Here is a 12,116-nt window from a genome sequence, read left to right as displayed (position 1 = left end):
TCTATTCTTTTTAAAATTCTTATTAAAATAGTTAGATCATTTCTTCTCCTTTCCTCCCTCCAACCCCTCCTGTATCCTCTCCTTCCACTAGTTTAAATCAATAGAAGATAAAAATTGTTTTCTGTAGGGCACATTTATCCTTTAGATGTGCATTGTGTGTATTACTGCATATTTACAGGAGCATTATTTGTAGGTTTTTGAAAAACTTGCTTTGGAGGTTTATCTTGGAGTTTAAAAATTCCATCTATTACCAAGAACTCTTCTCCACTGACTGGAGCCAATTACTTTAGCATTTAGACCTGTGTTGTGTATTCCCACCAACAATCAATCAACAGATCAAGAAAGCCTGAGTCCCTTCAGAAGATGGTAGTATACTCTGCTACTCGGGTCCATGTTGACATCTCTCACCTACATCATTGCAGTGGCTTAGTAGATGGTCTTGCATCCATCCTTGCTCTGCTACAGCTATTCTCACAGATAGCAGAGCATCCTTTTAATATGTAACTCACATGATGCCATCCTTTCATTCAGATCTTCTGTGGTCCTCATTGCCCCTCAATAAAATCCAAAGTCTTTACCGTGGCCCCCAGAGACCTCTTTGATGTTGCCTCTGCCTCATATGCACTTCTCTCAGCCATATGGCTCTGCTCTAATGCTCTTTGCCCACTAGAGGGCCTCTTCTGCTGTCTCTGTTCTTTGTGACTTGCTTATTCATTGACTTTTCTCTGTATCCTTCCCCACAAGTGAGCTATAAGCTCTGTGAGAGCAGGACTGTAGTTTCACCTGTAGTTAGCATTTAGTAGGTAGGTACTCACATACTCTAGTAAGTGATTCATTGAAAAGCTGGATCTGCCTTGATATATTTTCATGGAATGCCAATCATCAGTTTTCTTAAACTAGACAAACAAAAGTGAAGAGTGCAGGGTAGACGTAGAAGAAAAGGGGTAGGATATCACTTTTCCAGTAAAGACTTTCTCACAAGTATAAGGAGACCTGAGTTCAGTCCCTAAAACCCACATAAAATCTGAGCACACACTTGTAATCCTAGTGCTGGGAGGTAAAGGCAGTAGGGTTCCTGGGCTTGGTGACTAGCCAGTCTAGCCAAACTGGTGAGTTCCAGGTTTTGAGAGACCCTTTGCAGACACACAGATGCACCTTTAAGTGCACACATACACACATAATAAAGAGAACTAATTGCAGATAGGAATTTTACATCACCAGGGATCGAGGAACTGTTTTGTCTTCTCCTTTGGCTTTATTTTAAAAGCTTTTCTATCTACCCCTGGTTGCCCTTGAACTTGCTATGTTGGCCAGGCTAACTTTGAACTTGCCTCTGCCTTCAGGATGCTGGGATTACAGATGTGTGTCTCCATACTGCCTTTATAGAATGTGGTAGAAAGTGAGAGTGCATGTGAACAGAGGCTAAGCTGTTAGCGGGTCCAGGAACTAGGCTGATGGAAAGGTTCCTGCAAACCAGTTAGCACTTTTGTTTTTTTGGTGTCCGTATTTCTGAATGACTCCTTCCTCTCCTGGTCACTTCTCTATCCCATCTCTGGTTAGCACTTGGGTTCCATGCCATCAGGCCTGGCTTGTTCCACTCTTCCTGTAGCTTCTTTCAGATGTTCTCTGACCGTGGCATCATCTCCCATACTTAGTAAGAGTGGCTCCTTGAGCTCAGGCTTTGACCCCAAATATCAGAACCATTCAAAACATCTACACTGTTAATATTTTATATATTTAATTTAAATCTAGCTTACAAAGGAAAATTATGTGTGTTGTATTTACTCTTTCTGGTTCTACTTCAAAGTGTGCTTTTGCACAAAGCCCCTGTGATTTGTTTCTTTTTATGATGATATTACACCAATGTTCCTTAAATTAATAACCTAGAGAAATAGGGAAGAAGCAGCAGGTGAATTAGCGAAACAAACAAACAAAAAAAAACCAGTAACATTAAATGCTGAATGTCAACTTTGAAGGTGCTGTGATTTGCAAAAAAACGTGATTCCTTAAAACTTGCTATCTTCGCATTTAACAGTGGCTTTGGTGTTAGTCCGTTTAAACTGTGGACTACCCTCAAGACTTGGTTTTTCTGTTTTACCTTGATCAGAGCTGGGAAAGATAAGAAAGGGTTAGCTGTATCATGGTACTGTCTTCCTAGTTTACTGTTTGCTTCTGTCACAGCATCTGTAAGTAGGAGACCACAACAGTAGTTACTGGTGCCTGCGCCCAATTTCTAGTTGGATCCACAGTAGGACCTGTGTAGCTGTGCAGTGTTGGGCAGTACAGTTAGAAGGTTCTGTTTCACTTGCTCTGTGTGCAACCAATTTACTTAATCTCTCACTCTTTAATTACAATTAACATAATTTTAAGGTCCCTGCCTCTATTTGTTCACATATATATATTTATTTAGTTTTCTCTCTTTTTTTCTTTTGTTTTTCGAGACAGTCTATCTATTTAGTCCTGATTGTCCTGAAACTCGCTCTGTAGACCACTCTGATCTTGAACTCACGAAGATCCACCTGCCTCTGCCTCCGTAGTGCTGGGATTAAAAGCATGCACTACCATGTCCATCTAACATAACTTTTTAAAATGAGTGTCTTAGAGCAATCAGTATGGGCAGGTAAAGAAAGGTGCTTGCCACCAAGTCTGACAGCCTGAGTTCAATCCCTGGGACCAATGTGGCGGAAAGAGAGAACCAACTCTCACAAGCTGTCCTCTGGCCTCCACATCATGCCATGGGGCAGTTTTATTTTACACACCCTCACAGATAATGGGGGTGGGGTAGGCAGGAATGAGTATATTATTTTCTCTTTGCTGTGATATTACCCTTACAAAAGCATCTTAAGGAAGAAAGGACTTACTTTGACTTACACTTGAGAGGGATGCAGTGTAGCACCAGTGAGCTTACAGTTAAATAGGATGAGAAATAATTCCTAAGTACCTTCGTCTAAAATACTGTTTTAGTACCAAAACGTAATGTCAAAGTTGAGACATCCTATCTCATCATCTTTCTCTTTCTAAGATGCAGTCTTTAACTTCAGGTTTAATAGGTTGCTTATAGGATAGTCCTTGTTAGTTATGTCCTCATGAAACTTTCGTAGTTAGGAAAACAGATGCCTGTAGCTAACTCTCATTCCTTTAATCCTTACCCTAATAACCAGAAGAAAGTATTTATACCTGCCAGTGCACCATTTCCCTGAAAAAAATCAATCAATGAAAGAGGTTAGTAGCAATAAGAGATTGTAGAGACTAGACCAGATTATACAGTTAGACTCCAACATTGACTTACATGACACACTCCCCAAATAGGATCTAACTGCTGGGCATTTCATTAGTATCCCTTTGTTTCTCCAGAGCTCTCTTGTGTCCTAAAATAACCCAAAACAGTTTATAAACAGCCGTACAACATACTGTCGCAATGGCAACATTAACTGTGTCTACTATGAGTAGGGCCCTGTATGGGATGATTTCCTTTCTTTTAATTGAAAGTAGATGTGTGTGTGTGTGTGTGTGTGTGTGTGTGTGTGTGTGTGTGTGTATGTATGTGTGTGTGTATATGTATGTATGTATATGTGTGTGTGTGTGTGTGTGTGTGTGTATATACATATACATACATACACAATATATTCTAAGTCCAGTTTCCCCTCTCCCAACTCCTCACAGATCCTCCCCACCACTACCCCACCCCACACCGGGATAATTTTCTTACATAAGATGAGTCCTGAAACTTGAAGGAGGTTCTTTGACCTTATGGAAAGCCAGCCAGTTCAAGGGAGAAATGAAACATATTACTCTTGTTAGAAAGTTAGGTTGAATCTTTATTTAGGGGAGAAATAGTTGATATCTGCATAGTTATTTAGTTGGTATCTTAATTGTTTTTTAATCAGTTTTGTGCAGTGAAGAATAATATTTGAAACTTGGAAAATATACAAGTTTCATTTGTTTAGTAGGCTGAGTTCTGACATTAGTTTGTGTCATCTTGTGTGTAAGGTAGCATGTCTATAGCGTTCTTCTTCCTTTGTAAGAGCATATCATGAATTATGCGAGTTCCAATTCAGTGGGCAGTGGTTTGTGCTGAATCTATTCCTGCCTCCAATCATGCATTTTTCTTTCCTCACAGACAAACTTTCCAGAAATGATGAACAGATATAAGCAACTCTTGACCTATATTCGGAGTGCAGTTACCAGGAACTATTCTGAAAAGTCCATTAATTCTATCCTTGATTATATCTCCACTTCTAAACAGGTTAGACTTGAGTTTTTCCTCTTGAGTTGTCAATGTGTTATTTAAAGTAACGGTTCTGTGGGTTTGGGGTGCTGCTGCTGTGCTGGTTCCTTTTCCTTTTGAGACCGTCTCATGTAGTCCAAACTGGCCTCCTAACTGTGGTCATGGGTGGCCTTAGGCACCTAGACTTGCCCTCTTTGCCTCCCAAGTGCTGATAGGCATGTGCCACCATGGCTGCCATGACTTTTTTTTTTTTTTTTTTTAAAGAAAAGGCCTAGTTAATAATTATTAGTGTGCTGTAAAAGTAATATGTTCTGTTTTCTTGATTCTGGTACTAATTAATATTTAAAGGTAATAAATCCAGCCTAATCTCTTTTTAGTAGTATCTTTAGATCCTTAAATATTATCTACAAATAACTTGGGCCGATCTGTATTCAATTCAGATTCCATTCGCCTATCATAGCTGTTTTTGTTGAAATTGTATCTGCATCTGAACTTAGGCATTGAGCACGCTAAGCAAGTATTTGTTCCCATTGAAGCTGCACCCCCAGTCTTCATTTCAGCCATTGGGAGTGTTAAATACTGAACATCAGTCACAAGTTATGACATTTGATTAAATTAAAGTCCTTGAGAAGTACTTATCCTGTGACAGTCTCGATAGGTGCTCTATAATCAAGGATGCATGGTGATAGCTGATAAAGGGGAGGTGAGCAAAGGAGATTGGTTCTTCTAGAATGTGGTGGTTAACAAAGGCAATGATGGTTTTATGTATTTCATTCCTCTTTTTTTCCTGTGATTGTTTTTACTTGTTTTTGGTTTTTTGAGATAGGGTTTCTCTGTGTAGCTTTGCGCCTTTCCTGGATCTCACTCTGTAGACCAGGCTGGCCTCGAACTCACAAAGATCCGCCTGGTTCTGCCTCCCGGGTGCTGGGATTAAAGGCGTGCACCACCACCACCTGGCTACTTGAATTTTTTTTAAGCTTTCTTACCCTCTGGTATTTGAACACAAGATATTCTCTATATCATTTGGTATCTTTTTGTACTCCTGGCCAGTGTTCTTAGAATCAGCCTCATCATTCCCCCCGAAACACACATACACACATTTTTTTTTTAGCCAGATGCTATTTTTATTTCTTGAGATAGTTTATTGTCATTCTTTGTATTTTCCACATCTATTCTGAAAATGGGCAGAACAAGGCTATTCTGACAATAGCCTTGTCGCTTGATGATGATGGTTCTAGAGTAAGTTACATATGGCAATTTTGCTGTATAATGAGACCAGCCTGGCTGGTGGCACATGCCTGTAGTTCCAGTTCTCTCCAGGTGGGGGCAGTGGGAATAAGAAAGAGTTCAAAGCCACCCTCGGGAAAAAGGTGAGTTTAAGGCTAGCCTCGGCTGCATGATACGCTATATCTAAATAAATAACACTAAATTAAGCGGGAGAATATTTTTTTGGTGCTTACAAACAAGAATCATAAGAACATGTTTAGTACTGTGTTTATAAATATGCCAAATGTCAGAGGAATAGAATTGAATAATTTTAAAAAGGTTGTATGCTTCTGTATGCTGTTATCTGAGAGCTTTTTGCCTTTTGAAAGGCCGAGGAACTATTATTATGTGAGTGGTATTCTAACTTACTCCATGCTGTCAGTAATCCTGAGAATGTCAGGCTCCCCTGCGCTCCTGGTTCTCTCTCCTCTCTGGTACATAGAGATTAAGGGATCCAGTTACCAGGATCAAAGCTGTGAATAGAAGAGGGTTAGTAGAGGAGCTTAAGATGGTTTGAAACAATGCTTTTTATGGGGGGAGAAGCACACGGATTAGTGAATTGGTAGTGATTAAACTACCACATAAAATTAACTAGACTTTTCCTCCATCCAGCTCCAAAGTTACCCTATGACTTGAGAGCTATGCAGCCCAGTTAATTGTCTAATCACATTTTGAGAGAAAAATAGGACTTTTCAAAAAATATACACAAGGTGTGGTGGCTCACACCTGTAATCCCAGCATGAAGAGGATAAGGTTAACTCCATCACCGAAAGCCTGGTCTATAGAGCAAGACCTTGTCTCAAAACAGAAGAACAAAGTCATTTTGATAGGAGGAGTGCTGTTGTGTGTGTTTTCTCTCCCTCCCCCCTCTCTCCCTCTCTCTGAGTTTGCTTAGTGTTTCCTCTATAGAAGATATAAAGACTGAGTAAATAAAATGTGTGTATACTTTAAAAGTACAGCATATCATTCTGTTGGTACAAGATGAGTGATTAGATTGGGAAGGACAAACCTGATTATTATGGCATTAGAACTTATTGTCATGTAGTTACATGAGAAAATATATTTCTTGGATTTGTAAAACAAGCAAAAACATCTTAACAGTTATAAACATGATCTCTTTTATGTTTTGGATTATAGAAGACGTTTGGTAAGAAACAAGTAGTGTATCTTACATGTATTAAAGTTCAAAGATGCACTTTTAGTTTGTTCAAATTAACTTTATTAACAGGTACAAATTTGCTGTTTACAATTATAGAATTCTGATTTTTTATGTCAGATGGATTTACTGCAGGAATTTTATGAAACAACATTGGAAGCTTTGAAAGATGCTAAGAATGATAGACTGTGGTTTAAGACAAACACAAAGGTAACCTTTGCTTTTGTTCCTCCTTTTGAAGAGTGGGTGGGTGACTTGAATGAAGTGTCTAAGTATACATACCTCCTGCTAAAAGTGTTTGATCTTAATAATCTTTTTTTACAGCTTGGAAAATTATATTTAGAACGAGAAGAATATGGAAAGCTTCAAAAAATTTTACGCCAGTTACATCAGTCTTGTCAGGTAACATTTCCTGTTTTTTGCTTAATATTTCATTATGATAAAAACATGAAATAATAGTATTTAATTAATTTAGAAATGTTTGTGTTCAAGCATCCATCCCAAATATTAAATTTAAGCATAATAAGTTTTTAAAAGATCATGAGTTCAAGGCCAGCCTGGGCTATATAAGGAGTATTTGCTTTGGGGTAATGGTGACTTTCTGATTTCTGTATTTGTCTAAATCAGTGGTTCTCAACCTTCCCAATGCTGTGACCCTTTAATATGGTTCCTCATGTTGTGGTGATCCCAACCATAAAATTATTTTCGTTGCTACTTCATAACTGTAATTTTGCTACTGTTATGAATTGTGATGTGAATATCTGATATGTAGAATTTCTAACACGTGACCCCTGTAAAAGGGTCATTCAACTCTACCCAAGTGGCCACAACCCACAGGTTGAGACCTCTGATCCAAATGGTTTGTTTCAGTTCTTACCCTTCATAGAATGAGGTATAGTTCTCAGTGAGCAAATAAGCCCCTTCTAATATGTAGTAAATTTGTACTGTGTAGTAATATGTAATACATAGTAAGGTTTGTATTTACTTATTTGCTCTAAGAATATAGGGGAGGAGTTTTTTATGAATATAAATAACAAAGGCATTTTATATTCTGATACATGACATAAAAGTCATTTGTAGCATTACTCTCAGATAAATTTGGAGTGATGGTCTATATGTCTGCAATCCAATATAGCACAGGTGTGATGTATTCTAATGTGTCTAATGTGAGAGAAATTGTGTTGAGACAGATGTATGGTAATCTGGTTATGATTTATTAATGGATAACTAAACTGCATTTTAAGTTCAAAGACTCAAACAATAAATTATGTTTAGTGTGTGTATTTTTTGTTTAGTAATACTTATAGATTTTACTATAGGCCATATACTATCTAAGGCTCACGTTTGGAGAGCATCTTTCAGGGTCACCATGTGATTGACATACTGAAGAAAGATTGAGATGAGAAGTTTAGCATACTTTTATTTCCCTAGATGCACTGGGGAAGTTTGTCTTGATTGAAAATAAGAATTTAAAGCAATTGTGAAGATTTAAGGAAGACCATTAGTATACCTCCTAGCTAAAAATATAAAGCTACATTGATTTTTTTTTTTTAATTACATTTAAGTGGGTGCAGGGTATACAGGCATGTACATACCACAGAGTACATGTTGAGGTCAGAGGAAAACTTGTGGGAATTGCTTCCTCCTTGACCATGTGAAGGGTGGATGACTTGACGGCAAGGGCCTTCCAACATCAGATTTTAATGTATGAGTCTGGGGAGATGGTTCAGTAAGTAAGAACGCTTTTGTTAAGGAGGCACGGAGACACAGATTTAGATCCACAGCACCCATTGATAAAGGTCAATGTGGCCATGCATGCCTGTAACCCCAATGCTGGGAACAGGGGCAAAGCATGATTGCTGGGACTAGCTGACCACCAGCCTACCTGAATAAACAGTGAGCTTAAGGTTCAGTGAGAGACCCGGTGTTCTTCTCTGACTTACACACAGGAATGCACAACCATGCACATATGGTATACACACAGTTTTTCCTAAGTGAATAAATGAATGTCCTTTTCTTTAAACAAATATTTTATACACACAAAAACTTGTGGTGCCCTTTTCCCTATCCAGTAACAGTATAGTAAAGGCATATGAAGTTTCCTTTGGTCACTATACAATTAGCCATGATGCAGTAAAATCTAATGCATTTTTATACAGAGAGGATATAAGGTTCCCAGATTAATGCTAATAAAAATTACTCTGTTGTCCTTGCATTCTGTCATGTCTAAAAATACTTGTTTTCCTAGACTGATGATGGAGAAGATGACCTGAAAAAAGGTACCCAGTTATTAGAAATCTATGCTTTGGAGATTCAAATGTACACAGCACAGAAGAACAACAAAAAGCTTAAAGCACTCTATGAGCAATCACTTCATATCAAGTCTGCCATCCCTCACCCACTGATCATGGGTGTCATCAGAGGCAAGTCTGGGTTAGAGAGAAGTAGAAGGGAAGATACCGGGAGTCACTGAGTGGGACTCGGTGACTCTTAGGTTGTTTCTGTCTTACTGACCATAAATGGTAAAGTATGAAAGTCATAAAGTGATCTGTTAGAAATTAACATGGGTCCTTGTCTTAACAAGGTCATGGTAGTAAAGGTACTTTTAGAAAAAAGTCACCGTATCAGTGTAACACTGGTGATTTGTAATGACATAAGAGATGACTTCCTATTCAGTAGAAGTGGTAAAGATTTGCAGTGACAGCTGGTATTCAGTAAACTTGCTTTATAGAATAAAGGTATAAACCCTGGGTATACCCTGCGGCTGCCGTGCAGGACGTACAGTTAAACCTGGGACTACCCTGGGTTTGGCCATGCAGGACGTACAGTTAAATACTGTCACTACCCAGGGCTGCTTGGGGGTACCATGCAGGACGTACAGTTAAAAGCCAATGCAGTCACCTTCATTTGATCTTCATAAACTAATCTTGTTCTTGCCTAGCTGAAAGTGTTCTTTCTCCTGTGTGTTCTTTGCAGAGTGTGGTGGTAAAATGCACTTGAGAGAAGGTGAATTTGAAAAGGCACATACTGATTTTTTTGAAGCTTTCAAGAATTATGATGAATCAGGAAGCCCAAGACGAACCACTTGTTTAAAATATTTGGTCTTAGCAAATATGCTAATGAAATCAGGAATAAATCCATTTGACTCACAAGAGGTATGTCTATTTTTTCAGTTCTTACTAGCTGATTACCTTGTGGGAAATAAGAGGTACTCTCTCAGTATGCATACATAATTTGTTTTGTTTTATTTTTCTTTGTTAGGCCAAGCCGTATAAAAATGATCCAGAAATTCTAGCAATGACAAATTTAGTAAGGTAAGATTTATGTTTCCCTGAGGCAGCCTTCTCTAAAGCAGCTGGGGGGGGGGGGGGGAGGCAGACCACAGCAGAGAGTACTTCACAGTCAGCTTCTGGTTTTTGTCTGTCTGTGTAAAGGCCCAAAGTCCACATCATTTTATCTTTTGAAGCCATTGTGCTTTCTCTTAGTCACGGACTATGTATAAAGTCTCACTTGGTTTGTTTTCCTTGACTCCAGTATGGGAGAGTAAACCCAGTTGCCAAGGTTTGCCTTGAACTTGAATCCTACTGCCTTGGCCTCTTTTGAGCCTATACCACCAGGCCCATCTTGGTTTTCTTTTCTTTTCTTTTTTTTTTTTTTTTTTTTTTTGTTGTTGTTATTTATTTCTTTTATTTATTTCCATTTTGTTTGTTTTCTTATTAACCATGTGCTTGTGTATGTGGCATATCTGACAGCTTTAACTATTTGGAAATACCTCAAAACTTGGTTTCTCAATATTAATACCTCTGCCTACCTTCAGTCTAAAGTCAGTTGTGAGTTAGTCCAAGATAAATAAAAAATTTTCAGTAATAAGAGGCATAAAAAACAACATACTTTCTCAACAAGATAAAAATGACATTAAAAAAAAAAAAACACAGCAACTTTTAGGGCAAGGCGTAGTGCTACACACCTTTAATCCCAGCATTTTGTGGGGCAAAGGTGAGAAGATCTCTGTGAGTTTGAGGCTAGGCTGGTCTGCATAGTGAGTTCCAAGCCAGCTGGGGCTACATAGTGAGACCTTGCCCCCAAAACAGAAAAAGAAACCTTAATTTTAGTCCTAAGTAAAAATAAGTCTTTGGGAGAAGTTTCCTGTAAATACCTTACATTGCTATACTAATCAATATATTCTTCCATTGCTCACATTTTAAATTTCTTTAAATATTTGTTGAATCAAGTTTGTTTGACTGTGAAAGGACACTTCTCTAATCTTTTTTCAAGTGTTTAATTTGTATATATTTGTTAGATTATCTTGCTTTTTTTTGCTACAAATTAACATTTGAAATACTTTTAAATGAGTTTAGCATTTGTTTGGTTTTTTTGGTTTTTCAAGACAAGATTTCTTTCTGTCCCTGGCTGTCCTAGAACTTGCTCTGTAGACCAGGCTGGCCTTGAACTCCTGCCTCATGAGTGTAGCTGGAATTATCTCCAGTCCTGCCCGGGCCCGCAGCCACTCAGACCCAAATAAATGTGGTGATATTGTGTTCCCAAATATATTGTGCACCCTAATAAACTTATTTGGGGTCAGAGAACAGAACAGCCACTAGATATAGATGCCAGAAAATGGTGGCACACACAACTTTAATCCTAGCATTCCAGAGGCAGCAATCCGTCTAGATCTCTGAGTTCAAAGCCACACTGGGCATGGTGACTCACACCTTTAATCCCGGGAAGTGATAGCAGGAAGCAGAAAGGTGTATAAGGACCAGGAACTAGAGCCTGGTTAGGCTTTTAGGTTTTTAGTAGCAGTTCAGCTGAGATTCATTCGAGTGAGGACTCAGAGGCTTCCAGTTTGAGGATACAGGATCAGCTGAAAAGTTGGTGAGGTGAGGTTCACTGTGGCTTGTTCTGTCTCTCTGATCTTCCAGTACTCACCCCAATACCTGGCCCTGAGTTTGTTCTTATTAATAAGACCTTTTAAGATTCGTCTTACACATGAGTGCTGGGATTAAAGGCATGTACCACCACCACCTGAGTATTCTGCAAGAATACTTTTAAAATATTTTGTTTATAGCATTGGATTGCTAAAAATCAATAAAGATTAAGGAAATAATGAAAGTTTTGATTAGAAACTAATGTTACATAAATCGGTTAAGTACAATAAAATACATTAAAGAATTGCTTTGTCATACTTTTACAGAGTAATAATTATGCTGTATTTATTATGTCTCATTACCCCCAGTGAAGCATCTATAGTGGAACTCAAAAAGTCATTATAATGATACACTTTTACTCAAGCAAGTAAATAAAAATAAAATCTACTTAATGGGAAAATCTCGTATAGCTAAAATATAGATGTATGTAAGATAAAATATGCGTGCAATGTTTTCACTACTTGAAAATGCCTCCTGTTGTGCATTACAGTGTTTTGGGGTAGGTAAGAAAGTAATACTTCCTAATTTTATCTTCCTA

General features: G+C 38.2%; 1 protein-coding gene across 2 annotated transcripts in view; it reads left to right on the top strand.

Annotated features, from left to right (window-relative positions):
• Cops2 (COP9 signalosome subunit 2) overlaps positions 1-12,116 on the top strand; it is a 30,886-nt gene that overhangs the window by 11,951 nt on the left and 6,819 nt on the right. The window contains exons 4-9 of one of the 2 annotated variants that reach the window (XM_028892685.2): positions 4,121-4,246; positions 6,771-6,860; positions 6,975-7,052; positions 8,899-9,073; positions 9,627-9,805; positions 9,912-9,964. In XM_028892685.2, the coding sequence (XP_028748518.1) occupies positions 4,121-4,246; positions 6,771-6,860; positions 6,975-7,052; positions 8,899-9,073; positions 9,627-9,805; positions 9,912-9,964 (701 nt within the window). Of the gene's footprint in view, positions 1-4,120; positions 4,247-6,749; positions 6,861-6,974; positions 7,053-8,898; positions 9,074-9,626; positions 9,806-9,911; positions 9,965-12,116 lie in introns of both variants that reach the window. The other variant, XM_028892684.2, reaches the window with a different exon arrangement.

The sequence above is a fragment of the Peromyscus leucopus genome, chromosome 4, assembly GCF_004664715.2.
Source record: "Peromyscus leucopus breed LL Stock chromosome 4, UCI_PerLeu_2.1, whole genome shotgun sequence".
Lineage (NCBI taxonomy): Eukaryota > Metazoa > Chordata > Mammalia > Rodentia > Cricetidae > Peromyscus > Peromyscus leucopus.
Note: the sequence above shows the minus strand (reverse complement) of the source record. Positions and strands in the feature narration are given on the sequence as shown.